The 22,329-nt window shown below is 44.6% G+C and overlaps 2 protein-coding genes and 1 long non-coding RNA gene across 3 annotated transcripts; all 3 read left to right on the forward strand.

Annotated features, from left to right (window-relative positions):
* The first annotated feature begins 1,502 nt into the window (after positions 1-1,502).
* On the forward strand, positions 1,503-6,682 carry LOC125750178 (uncharacterized). The gene is made up of 7 exons (XM_049027603.1): positions 1,503-1,702; positions 2,554-4,715; positions 4,850-4,964; positions 5,169-5,264; positions 5,517-5,633; positions 6,188-6,229; positions 6,543-6,682. The coding sequence occupies exons 2-7, from the start codon at positions 2,718-2,720 to the stop codon at positions 6,680-6,682; spliced, it is 2,508 nt and encodes an 835-aa protein (XP_048883560.1). The 5' UTR covers positions 1,503-1,702; positions 2,554-2,717.
* A 33-nt stretch (positions 6,683-6,715) lies between these two features.
* On the forward strand, positions 6,716-7,213 carry LOC125751109 (uncharacterized). Its single transcript, XR_007400520.1, has 3 exons — positions 6,716-6,769; positions 6,890-7,014; positions 7,126-7,213. It is a non-coding gene; the product is annotated as an uncharacterized LOC125751109 (long non-coding RNA).
* A 2,068-nt stretch (positions 7,214-9,281) lies between these two features.
* Positions 9,282-22,006, forward strand: slc7a3b (solute carrier family 7 member 3b). Its single transcript, XM_049029660.1, has 12 exons — positions 9,282-9,382; positions 14,077-14,455; positions 14,892-15,053; positions 15,186-15,348; positions 15,450-15,568; positions 16,691-16,913; positions 17,094-17,233; positions 18,294-18,396; positions 18,719-18,930; positions 19,332-19,489; positions 19,605-19,713; positions 20,192-22,006. Exons 2-12 carry the CDS (start codon positions 14,089-14,091, stop codon positions 20,335-20,337), a joined length of 1,902 nt encoding a protein of 633 aa, XP_048885617.1. The 5' UTR covers positions 9,282-9,382; positions 14,077-14,088; the 3' UTR covers positions 20,338-22,006.
* Positions 22,007-22,329: the final 323 nt, after the last annotated feature.

Raw genomic sequence — 22,329 nt, forward strand, 5'->3', positions numbered from 1 at the left:
CGGAGCCCATTCTAACACAAGGCTGAGGCTCATCCTGGTTGGGGTCATAGGAGACCCAGAGCTCATTCTAACATAAGGCTGAGGTTCATCCTGGTTGGGGTCATAGGAGACCCGGAGCCCATTGTAACACAAGGCTGAGCGCCCATGTCCCTGTACTGGATAAATAGATGGAAGTAAATACTCTAAAATTCAGTCTAGACTTTTATTTAATGGGTAATGTATGGTCAAGTAATAATTTTTATATTTAATTACTGAAATCCAAAAAAAAAAAAAAAGTGTATCCGGTCTAGAGATACATGCTTATATTGAGCCGTTTAGATTGTGTCTGTGCACATGTAGACTCGTACATGCATCTCAGTGAAATCTGCAACCTCTACTTCCCAGTAGGACTGGCTGAAGAATTGTTTTATCCATAAGGCCATGATAGTTAATTCTCAATCCTTGTCCTAGTGCCCATTGTAGGTATGTTTTGTATTAATTTGTTTTGAATTAACCTTAATTGTCGCATTAAATTGATTAAAGCATTTTCTAATATAAAATGATCAATCAAGCAGTATGTGTCAGTCAAATAGTGACGTGATTATAAGTAAAATGTTACATTTTACCCCCCCCCCCCCATCTGAATCTGGCTGGGAAATTGCTACATGCACCAAACTTGCACCAGATACTCATATTTACCCCTTATTTATGCTGTAGAAATTCCTTTAGGCTGGGCCATAATTAAAGGATTCTAGCTGGATGGGGGGAATTTTATAGCAGGCCACCCTGCCACAGAATGCCCCCCCCCTGTGTACCTCTGACTAGAATCCTTTCCTTATGGTCCAGCCCAAAGTAATTTCTACAGCATAAATAAGGTGTAAATATGAGTAGCTGGTGCAAGTTTGGTGCATGTGGGGTTTTCCCAGCCACAGTTAGACAGGGGGGCATTCTGTGGCAGGGTGGCTTGCTACAAAATGGCCCCTCCCCAGCCAGAATCTTTTTCTTATGGCTGGACGACTTGCAATAGGACTTCTTAGTTGTATTTCACACATGGGGTTTAGAGTGAGTGGTGAAATTTTGCTGACTTTTGGTCTGTGGATCGAAGTCTGATCATTTCCAAGCGTGACAGTGCTGAGTATGAAGTTAAACGCCATATTATACCATACGACGACTGAATACAAGAGAATTTTCAGCAGAATGGATTCAACAAAGTATCAAAAATATCTTTCAACTAAATCAGTCCCTTCTTGCGACTGAAAGCGACTGTATTTGCACAGACGAGCATTGTCGAGAAGAAAAGCATTACTGTAGCGTTTTAATGAAAAAGTTACCGTCACATTTGTGACGAATTACAGGAGGTTGTGAATGATACCTTAAAGTTCGAATGTAAAAAGGCATAATAAACAACTACTTTGAGTGAGTTTTTTTCAATCGGTTATGGCAAGAAAATGAATTTACACCGAGTGTGCGCTTCTGCTGCGCCGGAGTAGCGACTTTGCCTTTAAATGGAGCGATGACGTCAGGGGAGGCAATTCGTGGCAGGGGGCAGTTTAGGGCACAACCCCGGCACCTGAAATTAGGAGAGTTGGGATTACGTTTTCAATTAAACTGAATTAGACGCCGAATTAGACGGAAAACCAGGATACAACGCGGCGCTTTTTCAAACTTCAGTCAGACGGGGTAGTCTGGGGATCTGAGTTTATACCAAAGTGACTTTTGGCAGGTGAGCGGCTGGTTATGCAGCGTGTAGACTTTTTCTGTTCGTGTTTTCCTCCTGTCCATAGTAATTACGAGAATAGCATGTTTTATCTATGGATAGTTTAATCTTAAATACGGCATTTAGGTTTGTTATTGGATTTGCAATCTTGATATCCGATAACGTAACGAGTTTTGCGACATGAATGCGATTTCAGCACTATTTCTGTGTCATTTAACGGATTATCTAGTTTGCAAATAAGTGCACGCAGTCATGTGCGGCACTGACATTTTTCGGATATCATCTTATGACCATGAAGACATCCTGGTCCCTCGAGTTGTTTCATGGTTACCAGAACGACAAAGTACAAAATTAGATGACGAGCACTAATTTCGTTTTAAGTTCCCGTTTAAAGTAAAATAGAATGCGCGCTGATCCGTGCTGCAGAGGTATCCAGCCAAATCAGCAATTTTTGCGTTATAAAAATAGTTGCGAGAAAACTGGTGGAAAAAAATAGCGAAAAACATTTTGTTAGTAATAATGTAATGCCTTTCTTAATGCCCTTGGGTTAATTACTGGTTGTTGTGTTAACAGATACGCAGTGCGTAGTAGATTAGCCTTGACTAACCAAACTAATAATTATTTTTAATATTGCTCATTTATCATTATTTCTTATAAATATTTGTAGTTCTAGGATAGTTTCATTAGTGCTGGCCGGGAAACTGGTGAGCTGACTGTCCTCGTGCGTGATCCAAAAGGGATTTTTCTTTTTACTATTTTTTTTTTTTAAACTTCCATGTACAAGGGAATATGGTAGTTTTTTGGTAAGAACAACATAAGAGCCATGAAGTGATCTACTCATTTCTGATTCTGTCCAGCAGGTTATTGTAAAGCGGAAGAAGCAGATAGCTGGTTGCTACCTTGCAGTTTTGTTACTTTAGTCCCCTTCAAAGGTGCCTGAAACACAAAAGGAACCTTGAAAATATTGTAGTGAAGCAGCCCCAACACTCTTGGACCGTAATTGAATGGAAACCGTACAATAATGATTGAACAAAGTAACCCACTTAATTTACAGCAGTCGCCTAACTTGGGAAACTATAAATCAGATCTGACTCAGAGGGAGGATGTGGGAGCAGGTGGGCTTGAAGCTTCTTGCGGTCGTCACATGTCCGATGTGATGGAGATGCCTCACCGATGTCAGGATACTTGTTCCAGCGCTGATGCCGCTACAACCGCGCCGTTTGGCAGCCAGTCAGTATCTACACTGGCTGAAGATACTTCATCTCATCAGACAAGGGGATGTGAGGAGGCTGCAGTAGCTGTTCATGGTAAGAACTGGATACAACGGCCCCCCACACCAGATTTACTCCATCTGGGTGCAAGGGACTGGGAAGTGACTGATGAGATAAACGGACTTTATCGAACATTCTTTAAGGAGGAGTGTGCTGCTGTGATTCATTGCATCCGCCAGTGTCCTTCGTGGGCATCTGCACCAGGAACCTGTGCTAGTCTAGACTTCAGTAAAATTGAGACTGAGCCGTCTCCCCTGTGCGACTGGACCATGGAGTCTTCCCACTTGCAAGTGGAAGATGGGTCCTCTAAGTTGGGTCTGACTGTGCAGAAGGTACAGGGTATGGGCTGTACCATACCAAGCGTGGTGGAAGAAGGCAAAGAGGAGGAGTGGTATCAGGAGTCAAGTGGAAGTTCTGTCTCCATCTGCAAGAGAACTTGGGTTTCCTGTGGTTCAAAAGATACCGCTTGTATAAAATCCAGCACAAATTCCTCTCCCGAGTGTAAACTTAACCATTTGAACACCCAGGGAAGTAAGAGAGAGACAGGTGATCAGGCAGTTTTCGTAGATTGCTTGGAAGAGGTTGGCTCTGAAACGGAGCAGAAAGGTTCTTCCTCTTTGATAGATGGTGCCACAGCACGTGCACTTCGTCCAAACACCGTGGAGTCTGCGTCCAATTTGACTACAGATATCTTTGATCTAAATAGTTCTAAAGGAACTCACACAGTATCTGAATCAAGCATTTCAACCAATTCTGTGTCTGATTCTGGCCAAATGGAGGTGGAGTGCAAGAACAATTTGACAGAATGCATCCCAGGGCCTAGATCTGCTGTAGAACTGACCCTCAACCAATTTTTAGGCAATGCATCAGAGCTCAAAGTAACTTTACAAGGTGAGAACCTGGCTAATCCTGAATTAACTGCAGGTCTCATAAGGCCCTGTGCTTCTCTAGCTGGGAATGAAACCATCCCTGTAATACTAGAATCCAAGGGTAAAGTTAATGAGCCCAAAGGAGACATAGCAGTGGAACCTGTAACGGGTATGAATTTGACAGCAACTACCATAGAGCCCGTTTTTGCTTTAGAATGTGGAGCAGAACCTGTCCTTGAGAAGGTGGAGTCTAAGGACAATCTATCTCAGCAATCATTAGGTGCGACCTGTCAGTCTGAGCATACCGTGGATGAGAAGGTCGTTCCTGTTTCTGACACAACGTATGACATCAGTGTGGAAGCTGGAAACACGGGGGGGATCAGCATGTGTAGCCTTGATGGCACATTAGACAAGGGTGTGTTTGTCACATCCACACCACTCATCATGCCCAAATCCTTCAACTTTGCAAAAGTAGCACCACCCACTGCTTCCCACATAAAGAAAAAGTCTGACATTGGCAGTGTTGTCAAAGAGCCATCTGTTAACATGAGTAGTGCTGCTGGACCTAGCACTGACATTTGTGTCAACCTTCCCCCTCCGAGCAGGCTCAAGTGTCCCACCAAGGTCCTTCCCAAGCCCACCACATGGACACGAAGGCCTGGCAGAGAAGCCAGCTCCTCAAACATTGTATCAAACAAGAAGTCCCTACTCTCAACTTTAGGCCCCCCAACTAACCGCAAATCGCTGCAGCCTCCCCTAAAGTCCTCTGCTATCCCCCTGTGCCTGTCTGTAAGAGGCCCTTCATCGTCTGGGGTTAGCAGCCTTTGCCGGAAAATAGATCTGAACTCCAGGCACATGGCATCCACCAGTTCCCTGGAGGTATGCAGTCCTATGTGTGCAATTACTTCTCATAATACTGTTTCCTATAAATATAGAACAAGTTAAAATGACTTTTGAGAAATGCTTAGAATAAACTTATGTTCTTGTTCCAAGTTGTTGTTCTTGTGCTACAGGGAAAAAAGCTAATTTCCCCTGCTGGCACCAAGGTTGTAAGTTCTACCCTCCCCAAACACCTTCCATCTACTCTCGGCCCGCGCAGGTCGCAGTTGGGTTTAGTAAGTTCCACAGGTGAGCCCTGTCTTAACTCTTCTGGCATTGGGTGTTTCACAGATGGGTAAAGTTTGGAAAAATGTTACCTTTCGTGTAAAACTTGTCGGCCAAACGTAGTTGAAAAAAAGTAAAGATCAAGTTGTAAAATTCTTTACATTCAAAGTTCTTACCTGAATTTTGAGTCTACTAACCAGCATACTAAGAATATTATGGGTATTATAGCGTTGGAGAAAACATCCCAGCCTCCAACCCTATCCCAGAAGCAGCCCAGGGGAAACACAGATGATGCTCTTCCCATATCGAAGAGGAAGAAAATTGGTATGAGAAATATTCATTCTGTGCATTGATTTATTTTGCATGTTTAGCCTGCCTGTTACTATCATTGCTTAGTTCTGCTATAACATTTATCACTGCAAATGCGTTTCTTAGTTAAACTGAGATGCATCTTTTTTTTTTTTGCGCTTCACATATATTCACGTCAGGATTAAAATAAGTGCCACTGATATCAGGTGACTTAATGTCTGGCTGCAGGATGGGAGTTTGTTGTTGTCGTCTTTTTCTAATAAGCAGACACTCCGGGCTCAGACACTAGCAGCATGGCAGCGAAAGGTATGGCAGCAAGTACTTCTGTATTCAAGAGACCCGCGACTCGACAGACAAGCATGCAGCTGAAGAACCGAAAGACTGGTGAGGGGGGGTTGGTGGGAGAGTTTCTCTTTGATATGTTTAGTATGGCAAAAAAATTAAATTATGGTGGAGCCCTGTATAATTATATAGTTTTTTTTTCCACACTTAAACCCTTGTATAATTCACATAAATGGTGCAACTTGGTGCAAATGGTGTTCTCTTTGTCCAAAATGGAAGGAGCAAAGTAGTAATGCAAAATTTTAAAAATAAAAGCAGAGCAAAAGCATAGTTGCTAATTAGCAACTCGCACATTTGAAACCATGCAACTGAATGGTTTCAGCTATCAAAACCAAAACCATGTGATTCCTCTTACCAGTTTGTCATGCATTTTTATTGCAAGATCACACACGTATTTATTTTATCTTCCAAAAAATACAAGCAAATAGCCTGCTACCATTTTCAACTTGTGATTAATCATGATTAATCACAGCCTATTATGATTAACTGATTTTTTTAATTTTTTAATTATACACATATTAGTAGTGTCAATCAAAGGATGGATTTCTTAAATGAACAAAATTTCTCTCAAAGTTTTTTTTCCTGTCCGACCATAGGAGCCAGCAGAAAGTCTGGGACATTGATATCTAAGACTTCAGGTGAGATGATACCTGGAGTTTGTTTTTTATGTTTGTTTGTTTGGATTGGAGCTGAAGAGTATATTTCATTTACTGCCTTTGTAAGCACATCCGTTATTACATATTCAGTGAGTGTTTTTTTTTTTTTTTTTACATTTTCCAACATTACAAATTATTTTTTTCTACTGAATCCAGTGCTCTGTTTAACCCAAGTGTTTCATTGGTCTTAACATTTATGAAATTTCAAAATGCGCACAGATCTCCAGTGCAAAACTTGCGGTGAATATGAGCAGTAGGCAATTGACGGTCTGGCATGTTTCCGCTGTACCTGCAGCAGATGCCAGCGCTTTAGCAAAGCCGTGTGAAACCGGCCCCCAGCTTTCCAAGGTGGAGACGGCGGCACGAAACGCAGGTATGATGGAGCCTCTCCGTCCTATTTTTGCTCTGCAAAGACTGAAGTCGCTAAGACACTAGGAATGTTTAAAATGTCTTCCTGCCTCTCTCCACCAGAATGCGAGAACTGTGTGCGTTACCAACAAGAGATTGAACGTCTGCGAGCAGGTCGGATCTTTTTTTTTTTGTAAAAATACATTTTCGGATGCATTGCCATTTCCATTTTTGGATCCATAGTCACTTTCTTTATGAACAAGAAAAAATCTCAGGTCAAACTTTCCCCTACAGAACTACAGAAGCGAAACGCGGTGGAGTGATGGAGAAGGAAGTGGATTCTGTTCTTATAAAGGATCTCTCTAACTGTTTTGCTAGGCTTGACAGGATTATGTTAAGCAACAAGCCACGCATATATGGTAAGAAATCGCACTGTGTTGGCAAAAGCACTCTCTTCCATTTTAACAACTCTTATTGGTCTTTGGAGTAAAATCCATATCCTGTTTATCTGTTTTTTCCCTCCCCCTCAGCGATCTGTCTGCCTGACCTTCTGTTGTTCTACCTATTAAATATGATTTTAATAAAGATTCCTTGGGGAAAAAAATGTTTAATATTAAATCACTTGTCATATCTTTCATAAACGTCACTTTCTTTTCCCAAGAAAAAGAGGTCGTCCTTGATTTGCTAAATATCATGCATGTCGTATTAAAGAAAAAATTAAATGACTGAACTTTGCAAATGCATTAGATCATTTACGTGTCACGAGTTATTCCAGATTATCCACGAATTGCAACCACACAGTTGCCAGCATCAGAGGGGGTCCCAAGTAATCAGAGCCATGGTGAGAAGCCACATCTGTACCTGTAGAAGCTGTTTTCAGTGTAACTAGGAAGGTGTTTAGGCTTGAGAGATATTATCCTAGTGATGTGAAGTCTGAACAGGTGGTGGTGATTTGATGCAATAAAAAATGAAAATATGAAAAACTAGTCAATAGAAGGACAAGACTCCAGGAGTCTCAAAACTAATTTTAAGGCTTGAGGTACATATTACTGAAGCAATTGTAAAATATCAAAATATTTCTGTTCATGTTGTCTTCCACAAATAGTGTATTTAAATCTACATCATGGCCTGGATTTCAGTAGGTGTCTCACTACAGCTGAACTGCTTGCGGTTCCTCACTTCAGGTTATTCTCATTTAATTAGCATACGCTATTACACTGAAAGGTGCCTTTTTATCAAGATACTATATGATATAAAATGCACTATATTCAAGAATGGACGTATCACTACTAGTAAGGAAATCCACAAAACACTGAATTGAACAGTTTCTTCATATGGTGCAGTTTTCATTTAATTTGTTCCTTGTTTCGTTTTGGCATTCAAGGATTAAAAAGAAGCTTAACATTGAGAAACATGCTGATTTTTAATATTTCCTGCTGCAGTTTACACATTTTTACTTTTTTAATTTTGCGAAATTGACTAAATCAGTCATTTGGCCAGGGGTTACCAAACTTTTGCATATATCTATGTTTTTGCTTCTATCTTATAGCGAATTGTTCCAGTAAAACAAGACTGTTACTCTAGTCCAGAGCCAAGTTCCTGAACCATGGTTGGGGGCCAGTCAGATTACGGTGCCGGAGGTGAAATGTGTATGTTTATGAATAATGCAGATGCATCCTGCATTAATCTGAGAGCTTGGATGGTTGATCGCTATACTGGCGGTTTGGTTTGTAGTAGTTCAAAGGAGAATGTATTAAAGATCGGAAGCTGCATAGTCGGGGATGTTGAATAGCAACTGTCCGCGCATCCTGCGTAGCGGAGCTCCACGGTAGATGTCGCTGACCTGGCTGCTGGGGTGATGAATTGAGCTTTTATAAAGCTTCACGCTGGCACGTGCATGGAAATCCTACCTAAAGCCTCGAAGAGATACAACAGTCCCCCCCCCCCCCCCCCCATTTTAAGCTTTGCCGAGATGAAAGTGGATTTTGTGAAAAGCTCAAAAGTTTCAAAATATCAGACTTAAGCATGCCTGGGTTCCAGACTAGCTTTTTTTTTTTTGCAAGTAGCACAGGCGCTCTTTACTGAAAATGTTATTCACAACGCGGCTTTAATACCAGGAGTCACATAAATCTACATGAATGAAACAATTGCTAAATCCGTGCATTAAAAAATATATATAATACCCACTTAAACTATGGTTATTCTACAGATCTGGCTTACACATCTGTACATAAGGGCAGACCTTCAGGTTTAGCGGCAGGCAATTTCAGAACTATTCACTGGATTACGTAATTTCCAATTAAAGACGGCGGACTGGGTCATATATAACCAAACATAGTTAATAGTAGTGGGCAATATCTAATGTTTCATACCGTCCAGACATTATACTCAGGTATACCGCATTTCGACTGTATTTATAAGCATTCTACAGCGCTGTCACGCTATTTTGAAATCCCCAAGACACAGTTTCGCCGAAACAGGGATAAAGAAGCCAGTTGAACGCCGAAAATACGCAGTTCTGGTTATTTCCCCATACTTGGGGTAAAAACTAGTAACTGGAAGTGAGGGGAGGCGCTGAAATCGTCACCGTCTAACAGCCAGTGCGGAGGCAGACATGTGCGTCTGTGTACAAACTGAGACCTACGTCATCAATACCATAAGTTTATACTCGCGGGATCCAGTTCCCACATTAACCAGTCATCGCGGTACCGGGTAGGCAGTATAGAGCCTCTACCTCAGCGCACTTTGCTGGTCCAGCTGTTGATTCTGCCTGACTCATCACAGAAGGTAAATTATAATGGGGGGTCTGGCGCAGGCAATCCACCTGTAAATGTCATTTTACGTATACTTATGTGCGTTAGTAAATTGCACGGCAAGTGTTATAATTTTGGATTTGGATGAAAACACAGGTACAGTAATATACAGGTATAAATCGCGTTCATTTATCCATCCCGATCTAATTTATACAGCGCAACCGTAACACTAACAGTACTTTTATTTCTGGTCTGTAGGCGAAAATTAAAGGAGGGAGTTTTTCTAATTGGACTGCAGTAGTTACTGCCACAAGTTGTTTTACGTTTGTTAGAAATAAATGTCATTCGCTTCTCGTCAGATAAGACCATTTTTTGCTGACATTCCTTAACGTATTTTGCTTAATATATCTGTCTTACGGTACGTTATTTTGATAATCGATGTAAAACATACCAGTGATGTTACAGTAACGAGGCTAGATTTTGGTTTGGTGTTTTAATTCAGCAATACATCAGAAATAATGCTGTATGGAAACGTAGTAAAACATACCTAATGCATAATTTGAGCGCCAATGCATTTTAAATCGGTATAGTTCACGAAAAGTCATACAGATTATCCCGATTCCACTGGTCAAGTCAACGCATTACCTGGTGAATGTAACGACATGATTATTATACATGTATTTAATATATTAAATATTGCATATGCGTTGAAATTTGTATATTGAAAACCATATGCATAGTTACGATTCATTTCCCGGAAAAGAAGAAGGCGGGAAACGCGGTTTGACGACTCAATACAAAACATTCAGAGGTTTCAGGACAGAAATGTCAAATATAATTTATGCTTATATCATATAAAATACGTACCCGACACCCTGGTTTGCAAGCTTTTGCCCATGTTGCACGGGTCTCCGGTTTCGGCCGGTTAGTCCTTGCAATTTTCTGCGAAGTTACATCATTAAATCACACGTGCCAGTGCTTCCCTGTCCTGTACCCTATGATTGTGCCCCAGTCTTATAACATTATACTGAGAAGGTTCTGTTAAATCGTTTAATTAACTATATTATTTCTATGAACAAATTAACTTTACGTATCGTTAGGTAAATATATGGTAAATATAACCTGTGTTACAGAAACGTGTTAACTGTGTAACGTGTTAACAGGTAACTGTGTTACCGTCCTTTGCAACAATTTTCTAATTATTATGATACCAGTACATACACTATTCTTGAGTCTGAGCTCTGTAAAACCCTTTTTTTTAATAAATGAAAACTGTATTCAGAACGAAAACTCAAAGGATTAAACACCGGGAACCTCTTGTATGTGAAATAATTAAAATGATTTTGCCCCGCACATAATATTTGCTCAGCCAGATGTTTTGTGTTAATGGCTGGAGCTCTGCATCCCAGAAGGAGCGAGTCATTTTGCAGCCTCTAGTCGAGTGGGCAGCCATCGATGGCATCTGCTGGCACCCAGGCATTTCTAAAGTGTGAGCTTTGTGTGTTCAAATGAGAGGGAAAGAAAAAGCCAGAATGGAAGTTTTTTTCTAAAATAAACAAAGCAAAACATTGTTCCCTAAAGCTGCTGAAACTGTGGGAGTACGTAGCTAAATGTATGCGAGCCCCAGCCTAAGAAAGGAGGTAATTATACGTCAACAATGAGCAATTATGGTAAAAGCATTTTTAAATCTTAAAAGTTGTTTTTTGTTTTTTTTTTGTGATAAGCACGTCGACGAGAACTCACTTTACTGGTGTGCGGTTTTTCCTGTCTCTGACATAGCAGGTAGTCATGAGGGGGACCCCAGGTAACCAAACCACCTGACAGTGAGCTGTTGCTGGTTATCCCCAGTAACAGGCGTGCGGGTTAGGTGGGATAAGTCGGCGTATTTGCACTGGATGGCCTGAGAATCATGAGGGCACGAGGGGTCTCAAAGCAGGGCGTTTCATGCCGTGCAGGAGGAAGCGCTGTCTGCAGTGGAGTTAGGGATGGCTAAATTGGGGTCTAACCTCCCCAAATCCACCTCCAAAAAAAAATAAGACAAAAAAGCATGATATCTTGCGGAGCATCAGCCTCCCTGAAGGCATTTGTTATGATCCCAGCCGCTGGAATAGGAGTGTCTTTTTCGCCGTGGTGATGTACATTGTAACCATGACAACTGTGGCCGAGCATTCCCACTGTCACCAAGGTGCCTCTGTTGGGGGCTGACCTGTGAATGGGGCGGGGGGGGGGGCTGCGATCTGTGTATCTGAGAAACCACCTGTCGGCCTGCCAGCGAAAGTGGCCTGGCATTCAGAGTAGCTGCCCCCCACCACCACTTTGCCTTTGAACTTAGGAGTGGGCCAAAATGAGCCTGTAATGTAATTCTTTAGCTACGTGCTACAGATACGAAATATGCGTTACTGACACTAAAGTAAAGAAGATGGCTAGAGACTTAAAGGAATTTGGACCCGAAGCAGAAATAGTGGGAGCTGGTTGTCAGTAAGAACAGAACCTCCTTGTTAAGGAGGGTCGGTGGGCTTGTACTATGAGCTGCAATCCTCCTTGAGGGAAAGAAATCGTCAGCATGGTCTTGTCACCCTCTGAGTCTCATATAAGAAGGTGGTTTATGGATGATGCAAGGGCACTGTCTAATGAATCAGCTTTGTGGTTTAGGCTTAAAAAATTCTATTGTCCCCTTACTTGTAAACCCCTGATTTTTTTTTTATTGACATCAAAGTATTATTAATTTATTAGTAAAATTGTGGTGGTAGGTAATTATAGAAATATATATAAATATCTAGCTGGGTCAGTTGGATAAAAAAATCCTGCTTTTTGAGAGGTCCTGTAGCCTATTACTTTTTACACATAAATCCAGTGAGGCCTAATTAAAGGGAGTTAAACAGGATGTGTAAGGCTGACAGTAATGTAGGTACATGTCTAGGGTGTGAAAGACTATTCTGTTGCTTGTCTTAGCTTCTCCTGTGCGAACATCCACAAGCTTTTCTCTTTTTGGCGGTTAGTGTCAATCTCCATTGGCTTATGGCGGAATGGGTATTAGCTTATCTCGGCATACTCGTGCCAGGCTGGGATCACTCCGCTGGGGTCGGGGCACGTTGGTGGTGCCAGTCCATTCATCGTTGCTCAGACTTTCTCCCTAGGCCTAGAGAAAGGCATATTAGAAATCTAGTGAGGAGGGGTCTTTGGTGGCGAAAGAGGTGACAAGGTTGGCCTGTGACAAAATGGCTGAAGGTCTGAATTCCGAAAGTGAGTGTGTGTGTGGGGGGGGCAAGGTGAGGAAAGTCTCCTGAATAGTGATTGTTGAATATCTCACAGTAGAAGTGGACTGAATGGGAGAACTACCAGATGTCCACTGGAGAACGTACAGGCGTTTTTTTTCTTTTTTTGTTTCATGGGTCAGGGGAGAAGAGCCCCTCTGGGCTGAATCGGGTGTGGCGATCAAAGCCGTGTGTTTGGTGGGGCCCAGCGGCGGGCGGAACCCGGGCCCTGTGGCAGCCTCAGACGGGATGTCCGCTGCCTTTTTGATGGTCTATTTGTGGCTTGTGTTTGTGTTCTGTTGGGCCCAGTGCTTTGTGTTCCCACTTTGTTCCTTGCTTTTCTTGTCCCCGCCATTCCGTTTGTTTGGCCTACATGCACCATTAAAGATTCATTCATCTCCCCATGTCTCTTTCACGTCCAAATAGCTTCGCCATTCTGCCTTTTCCTGTTCTCCCACGCTTATGGGATACCTGTGATGATTCCCCTTCCCTGTCCGAATTCAATGGAGACCATTGTTTCGAAATTTTCACCCCGAGTTTCCGAGTGGGGGCTAGATTGTCCTTTAATGCCCTTGCCTCTGCTGCTTTTCTTGTTGCTATGGTTACGCTGACCAGCATCTCATGTGTCATGGAGTTCATAGTAGGATTAACCCCCCCTCCCCCCCACCACCACCACCACCACCATCAGAGAAGTCGGGTGTCAGTGACAGCACTCAGGAGATTGTGGGGGCTGGTTAGGTACAGGGGGGCTGGGGGACACGCGCGTACATGGTTCGATACATACAGTGAAAGTCGTTTATTCACTTCTTCCTGTGGCAGCTTTTAAATGGCTTATGTTTCAGAAATTGGATGCAACGTTTTTCTACTGAAAGTCAAATTTTTTTTGTGCTGATGTCCACCATTTACCTTTGTCGTGTTTTTCTAACCTCCTCGCAGTCATGTGATCTGCACAAACTGCCAATCAAAAGCTTTTGCACCCTGACCTTTTCTACATTTGCATGTGACTCACTTAACATTCACTAAAAATACACTCAATATTCTCTGCTATCAAATAAGTATACAGTATGTTCACCATTTGAGACATCAAATATTGCCCTGTTTCGTGGGATGAAACGGTTAACTGGTGCATTTAAAGTTTCTTGGAAATCTAAGGGGCAGCGCCGTGATTTGTGTACCCTGGTCTCGCGACGGGAACCACCATGGCCACTCATGCTGATCATGCGGGAACTTGTCGGCCTAGTGGTCAAGGAGTTGCAGGACGTCCATTGTACCCAGGGCCACCCATTTCGAAGGGAAGCCCACGAGTGTGTGAGCATGGATATTGGTAGCTTTTATCAGGGGTCCTGCTTGTATTTACTGATTCTGTGAATTAGTCTGAAGAGGGATCTGTGAGGCAGGACCATTTTAGATTACAGCAACAGCTAAATGAATGAATCAGGCATTAAATGGTCTAATGAAGACCCCTCCCCGTCAGACGTACGCAACAATGGACAGGAAGCTAGCCTCCTGGGGACAGATGCTGTTGCGGCGCCGTGTCCTGGACTCGGCCCCAGAGGAGACGCGCTTTGCCCGCTGCCTGTCCACGCTGGACCTGGTGGCGCTAGGCGTCGGCGCCACGCTGGGTGCAGGCGTCTACGTGCTGGCGGGCGAGGTAGCGCGAGAGAAGGCGGGCCCAGCCATCGTGCTGTGCTTCCTGATCGCGGCACTCTCCTCCGTGCTGGCGGGTCTCTGCTATGCCGAGTTCGGCGCCCGCGTACCCCGCACCGGCTCCGCCTACCTCTACAGCTACGTGACCGTGGGTGAGATCTGGGCCTTCATCACTGGATGGAACCTCATCCTCTCTTATGTCATTGGTGAGTGTTGCCGGGGGGGGGGGGGGGGGGGACACACACACACCGCAGTGTCACACGCACAGGCTTAGACGCGGATATCCAGTGGATGGAAGGTCATTTCCATATGGAATTAAAAGCTAGCTGCTTGTAAACTTAAGTGAAGTGCTTGTGTTAGCGAGAACTATCCTACAGTCATTTGAATGTAACACTTTGGGAAACGGCATACAAATGACTGATTATTTGGCTTCAAAGCCCTTGCACTTTGAAAAGAGGATTGAGGAGTGTTTTCTCCAAGTGCAACAGAGGCCCCGGCTAATTATCGGTGCGGAGACGCGGCTGTTTATAAGAGGCGTTCCATCGTAGAGGCGTCCACTAAAGTGCCTGCTTGGAATGGATGTTCTTTGGTTGCCATGGTAATTATGATGCCCTAATGTTCTGCTTTGTGCCTGTGCCTCAGGCACGGCTAGCGTGGCTCGAGCCTGGAGCTCCACCTTTGACAACCTGGTGGAGCAAAAGATCTCCGTCTTCTTCACGGCCTCTATGTCCATCAGTGTCCCGGGGAACGTGTTGGCCAAATACCCGGACCTCTTCGCCTTCTTCCTGGTTTTGCTGCTCACCGGTGAGGATCCCCGGCGGTGAATATCAGTGTAGCAGTAATGTCAGTTGGTCGTAGGTGGTTGCGGTCGCCCAACACTGAGGAGATACGTCAGTGACTCGAGGTGAAGTAACTTCTCCTCGCTGCACCCCTCAGGTCTGCTGGCATTTGGTGTGAGCGAGTCGGCCTTGGTGAACAAGGTGTTCACAGGGGTGAACCTGATCGTGCTCAGTTTTGTCATCATCTCTGGCTTCGTCAAGGGCGACACCCACAATTGGCAGCTCACGGCTGAGGATTTCAACAGGACCAACAGCAGCGAGTGGGTGTGATCGCAGCTGGGGGGGGGGGGGTGCTGGGGGGCACCAGGGTTATCCTTTTCCCAGCTGACTCTCTGTCTTCTCCCCTTGTGCTCTCATGCAGACCCCCGCAGGAGACGTTTGGGGCTGGCGGCTTTGCTCCGTTTGGCTTCAGTGGGGTTCTCTCTGGTGCCGCTACCTGCTTCTACGCATTTGTGGGCTTCGACTGCATCGCAACTACCAGTGGGTTTCTCCCCTTCGTCGCTCTGACCCTCCGTAACAATGAGATGGGGGTGTCTGCTTGCAAAACGCGAATAAGGGTATCACCTTTGTGGGAAATGTGATGTCACTCAGTGGGCTGCTGTGCTTGTGATCAGAAGATCACTGTCTCAAATCCCAGAGCATGTGATTTTCGGTGTCAAGCACGGACCCTAACCCCAATTGCTTCCTGCTTTCTCAGTTATACGTAAGGAATAATTGACGACGGGCCGTTGAATTATTAGAAAATAATGCACACCCGAGGTGGTAATGCGGCCACGACGCGAAGCGGAGTTATTCCGCTTATACTACGGTTGCCACACCTCAAGACATCGATCAGATGATATATTTCAAGGGATTCGTCCGGTTTTTCTACTTAAATCGCTATTGTGAGTAGGATTATTTCTTCCGCATCTCATCCAACGACTCTTTTGTTAGTTCCAAAACGTCATTTTAAAGCTGGCAATGGAGGCTTGAGCCGTTGATAGCAGACTAATGCAGTTAATAATGAAGTTATTAGAAAGAGAGCGAGAGAGACAGACACAGAGAAAGAGAAACAGAGAGAGAGAGAGAGAGAGAGAGCTTGTATGAATTAGGCTACCTCTGTGTGTCCCTCAACAGTGTTCTGAAGCACCGTCTCTAAACTGTAAGTCTGCTTTAAGATGCAGCGCTGTTATTACCTCGCTAGTGAGAAATGTCATGTGTAGCCTTTAAGTTGGTACACTAGGCTAACTAATACTGCTGCAGCCCAGTTGTTGAAAGTTTCATATTCACCGTAATTATTAAAATTTATTTTCGGAAAATCGTCTGTCATGTTGTTGTTTTTGTTAGTCCTGTGTGCTGTATAGGTACTGTATGCTAATTCCCGTTATTACAGTTAACTATGCGAAGTGATATGGAACTGTAATGCGGTCAAGAGAGCTGCCTGGAACTACGTTCGCCGTGCGGTTATCTGAAAATAATTGCACACCTCAGAACGTTCGTCAGCCAATCAGATTCAAGCATTCAACGATCCCGTAGTATAAATATATATATATCTTGACTGCCGCCAGCTTGAAGGTTCAGGATGTCGGGTGGTAAAGATGTATGTGACCCCCCCCCCCCCAGGCGAGGAGGCGAAGAACCCCATGCGCTCCATCCCCATCGGCATCGTGGCCTCGCTGCTCATCTGCTTCGTAGCCTACTTTGGCGTTTCGGCGGCCCTCACGCTCATGATGCCCTACTACCAGCTCAACACGCAGAGCCCGCTGCCCGAAGCCTTCAGCTACGTGGGCTGGGCGCCCGCGCGATACATCGTGGCCACCGGGTCGCTTTGCGCGCTCTCCACCAGGTGCCCCCCTCCCCCCACACTCTCTCGACCTTCTGTTGTACCTTATTAAGGCAGGAGGTTTTGCTTGTGACTCGAAGTTAAGCATTCCAGTTGCTCCAAGATGAAACTGGTCCAGTGTTACCGTCAGGTGTCTCTTCCTTGGTTCTGCAACGGTGACCTTTGTTCCCACTCCCACCCCAGTCTGCTGGGATCCATGTTTCCTATGCCCCGGGTGATCTACGCTATGGCCGAGGATGGACTCTTGTTCCGCTTCCTGTCTCGCATGAACAAGAAGACGAAGACTCCACTGCTGGCTACCTTGGTCTCTGGCTTTGTGGCAGGTAATCCTGGGTTAGGATTCTCTCTCTCTCTCTCTCTCTCGCTCTCCTTCTCTCTCTGAAATTCAGCTTCTTTGTCACAGCACAAAATCACTCAAAAATTACAATCTATGTTAAAAACATGAACTGATGAATCTTTCAAGCAGATATTCTCAAAGATGGTTGTATATTCCGACTATTCTGTGTGGCGCCCCTCCCCCCCCAGACGTGACAGGCAGTTATATACTGGACATCACTGTCCCTCCCCAGTAGTGATAGTCAGTTTCTCTGGTAGAGACTCTAGAGTGGATTTTTCTTTTTTGCTGGATGTAATAAAATATTTTCAGATGTCCAGGATGGAGGGGGGGGTATGTTAACACATCATATCAGAAAATTCACCTCCATGTCCATCTCCGCTTTCTCATGGCGATTGCAGAGCAGATCGTTGCTTTTCGCCTGGGTCTGTCATGCCGATGCTGGCGTCAGAACCTGGCCAAGCCATTCCCTGCTTGGTGTCTCCGTCAGACTGCATTCCTGTTCACTGCTTTCTTATAGTTTACTTTGTGTTTTACAGTGCTGGGTATAAGTTTTATTTTGGCTTAACTGCATGATTATTAATTTGCTATTAATGATAATTAGGATTTGGTTATGGGTTTGCTATTGTTAGTAGTTGCTGTATTAATGTTCATGACCCCCCCCCAGGGCTCCTGTGTTGGGTGTTTTCGGGTTTTATACAGCGCTGAATCTTCAGGGCACTGACCTCAGGTGGACACAGGACTGTGTGGGTCTCGGTCAGCCTAATTCCACCCTGCGCTTATTGTTGGTTTTTCTTTGTGCATGCAGGATGTTTGGAATACTTTTGCACGCAGGGTTTCCTGCAGGTCTTTGTCCCCGGTTATGTAGAGTCATGCTGACGTATCGAGTCCTTTTCCACATCGGTCCCCATCTCTTACTTTTGTAATCCGGTCCACCAGTCACTCTCTGTCCTTTGCCTGTATCTGTTATTCCAGAAAGGTCTCTCACCGCCGTACTCCCCTAGGCTTGTGCAAACAGTGTGTTGAACCTTTGCCTCTACCCACCCCAGCTCTGATGGCTTTCCTGTTTGACCTGGCTGCTCTGGTGGACTTGATGTCCATCGGCACCCTGCTGGCCTACACGCTGGTGGCTGTTTGCGTGCTCATCCTGCGGTAAGTCAGGCTGGCTGCCACGTGTCCAAACACCTCATCTTTCAGCTTTCATCTTGAAGTTTACATTTATTCAATTATCTTATGCTTTTGTCCAAAAAATACAGTAGAAGGGTGGCTTGTAATTTATGTTCGCTCCTTGGGATTTGAACCTATGACCTTTGGTATGGCTGTCACAGTGCTGTGTTTGTTGAGCTCCAGGAGCGCAAATAATTTTTTGTACCGCAAGGAAGTAGCCCTGGTTCACAGCATCAATAGTAAATGAAGCAAGTGGAGAAGGGTAAGTAGATAGGTGATAGGATAAGACATTCTCTGTTTTGGACAGGTACCAACCCGGCAGCCTGGGCGCACACAGGCCCAGCGAGAAGCCGGAGGTGCTGACGGAAAGGGCACCTATGACGCCGGGGGACAGCAGCGACGAGCTGGAGACGCTGCCTGTAAAGGAGAGATTCTCCCTAAGGCTGCTGTTAGAGCCGGACTCTGAGTCACCCACTAAGACCTCGGGCCTCATCGTTTACGTTGCCACAGCAGCCATTTGTGAGTCAGACCCCAAACCCGGCAATCGAATGAGGCAATAGCCCCCCCACCCCCCTGAGACATGGTCAACAAACAATTTTCCCAGCTTCAATGGAGACTTATTGGCCACATAGCAACACTGGCTCTGTGCTGAAACACAATAGCAGCAAATTAATGGGCATGTTATCAGATTATCATAAAAAATAATAACATGATTATGTAAAGGAAATCAGGATGTTTAGAAGCTTGCAGTTAAAAATCTGATAGGTAATTTTTTCTAGTGCAGAGGCTCTATCACGTGCGTGTGCGAGCCGTTGGCATGTTGCTATGGCAACCCCATCCGGCCGCAAAAGTGCATCATCTCTTTAATGAGGGGATGTATGGGTGGGGGGTTTCTGACAGCTCTTGTTCGCCCCCTGCAGGTGTGTTCTTCACACTGCTGTGTGTAGTACTGGCCCTGTGCAGCATAATCAGCCAGCCTGCATGGCTGAGCGTGTGTGGCCTTCTGGCCCTGCTCTCTGCCTTCTGCTTGCTGGTCATCTGGAGGCAACCACAGAGCAAGGAGGCTCTCACCTTTAAGGTATCCTCCCTTTCGGTATTCAAAGGGATCGCTTTTTCATTCCAGCTCACCTGTAGGGCACTTTCCTCTTCCATGTGTGTTTTCTTTACCATTTACTCCCCCCCCCTCAAATCAGGTGCCCCTGCTTCCTGTTTTGCCACTGGTCAGCATGTTTGTCAACATCTACCTGATGATGCAGCTGGACTGGGCCACCTGGTGTCGCTTTGCTGTGTGGATGATCATGGGTGAGTGGTTCCCTGTGGCCGTTTTCGCAACTGCAGCTTCTTACACGATATATGATGTCTGATCACCCTGCTTTAAGTTTGCTTGTGGAAGTTTTACTTACACCGACATGTTTTGAGGGGAGAACAAAATAATGATTGGTTCAGAGAGATAACCAATCAGATTGTAGAAGAGGTGGGACCATCTGATTGGTTGTTCCCACCTCCTCCACAATCTGATTGGTTAGCCTTACGTCTGAAGGCTCCAGACTCTTTCCTGATAACGAGAACTTGCATTACCCACAATCCATCCATACATTTTCCAAACGCTTATCCAGTAGAGGCCCATGGAAAGCTGCAGCCTTCCCAAGAAGCACATGGTACAAGGCAGTGTCACCCACAATGCCACCCCAAATCATTCTATGCAGTTAATCAAAGTAATCATCACTGTCTTGAGTGAAATGTAATAAGATTACTGAGTGTGTTTCAAAACCCCATCCAGGGTTTGTCATATATTTCACCTACGGGATCTGGAACAGCTCAGAAGCTGTGAAGAACTCAACCAAGAGCCCAGAGGCCATCCTTAGAGGCAAGAGCCCCATCTACATGGCTGGGGATGAGAGCGAAGCAGAGGCGATGGCCCCATGACAGAGTCCCCTCCCATACCACCCCTCCCCTCAAACCACCTGTACTCCCCACCCCAAGTCTCCCAGCATATATCCTGTCCTGTGATTTGACGACCCAGAGGTCAACAGGGTCAAACTGTGTCATCTCCCCACAGGATTGAGTGAAGAGTGTGCATGACTGGGCTCACCTCTGTCGGTCTCTTTCTTTTTCTCTCTCCCTCTCAGACAAGCTGCAAGTGCGGGTCGTGTAGAAGTCTTAAGAAATCGGTGTTGTTGCCATTGGTTACACAGCGTGGTTCCCTCACGCACAGCGTTACGATAGAGGTCACCCATCCATTTTAACATCCAACTTCCCAATGCCTCGTCCACATTGTAGGCTAAAAAGCGGAGCTAGTCCTTCCAATACCGTGCCACTGACCAGAGGTCTGGCCCAGTCCCCGACCCGCCCATCTGGCCAGCCGCTCAAGCCCAGCACCCCTGCATCCCGGTTGGACGGGTAAAGCTGAACTTGGTACCACATCACAAGGGTGCGTGTACTTGTGGCCAGCAGGAGTTTCAGAACCTGGCAACTCCTGGGAGACAGAGAGTGTCATACTCCCCCCCCCCCCCCCCCCGCTAACAGGGATAGGAACGTCGAAAAACTTGACAAGCATGAGCCAGCTCTTATTTCTCATTTTATGAGAAATATTTGCTTACATTTTTTTAAATTTTTGAATGTGTGCAAATAGATTTTGAGAAACATCCTTCTGAAAATACATGAGATACTTTCATGTGTATTTTGTAATATACATAAATATTTATGTATGTGCAACATTTGACAAGGGTCTACAGCTTTGTAGGACTAATGAAACTTGTGTTAATACCCCAGCTATTCATAACCTATTAGACTGTCATTAAATATGAGCCCTTCTTCCTTATTTGTTGGTTTTGTGGCCAAAGACAAGTTTACCGTTTTTATTCCTTTACTTGCCATTAAAAGAAAAAAAAAGCTTGTGCACTTAATGCACGGGTGTAGGCAGTACATATCACCTTGAATGACCCGCAGCCACAGAGTGGAAGGTCGTGGGTTTGATGGCACAGCGCATTTTCCTTGTGAGTCTTTTGCTGTTCTAGTTCTGAACTACAGTTGACTCGCTTGTGGATGTAATAGCTGTTGTATAAAGTACTGTGTTTAATATGGAAGTGTTTTGTTAAATTCTGTATATTGTGATTTTTTTTGGAGCAGAATCTTAAGTTGAATGTTACAGTGCATGAAGTGGTGTTTAAAATTTTTTTTTACTTATATACTTTTGGCCGGTTGGCCAGAAAAATCATTGACACTCTTAAGAACTTTTGCCAGAGTTTTGCTTATATTTAGTTTATATCTGTTTCTTTATTTGCTTACTTTAAAAAAAAAAAAACCTTTGTAGTATTGGCTCCCATTGCTACTGTAGCATTGTCACTGCAGGGGCAGAGTTTGGTCTTACGCCACCCCCAGCAGTGCTGGAATGTGCTCTTATCTGGCAGGTTCTGGAACAAACCTCAACTCAGAGTCGTAGGTCTTTGCTGGTGACTAGGCCAAAGGCATATTTATTTAGGATGGGGATTTGCTTTGAACAGAAGCAGCCATTGTTTTCACAAGGCATGTTAGTGATCCCCTTGCTCTGTCATCGCCAAGGGCTCCATGAGGTGAAGTCTGAATGATTGTTTTTTTTTTTGGGGGGGGGGTGGGCTGGGGCGAGGCTCACGGAGTCCTCACATAACTGTTCCCATACCTAGATTTTACTGACCTCCGTAACTCTTAAAGGTGTAGCTCACTCTGCTTTCTGCAAAACATCAATTTACTTACAATGTACACATGTGCATGTGCTCGATGTAGAATTTTAAAATGTATTTTACTCCAGCTTATTTTTTTTTATATGGAATACATTATGTTTGTGTACCCTGAAGATAGATGTTAAAAATACATTTTGAGAGCATGAAGTAAAGTACAGGCATCTACAAATAACATCGGAGCACGACTTCCCAGTCAGCT

This window comes from Brienomyrus brachyistius, chromosome 10 (genome assembly GCF_023856365.1).
Source record: "Brienomyrus brachyistius isolate T26 chromosome 10, BBRACH_0.4, whole genome shotgun sequence".
Classification (NCBI taxonomy): domain Eukaryota; kingdom Metazoa; phylum Chordata; class Actinopteri; order Osteoglossiformes; family Mormyridae; genus Brienomyrus; species Brienomyrus brachyistius.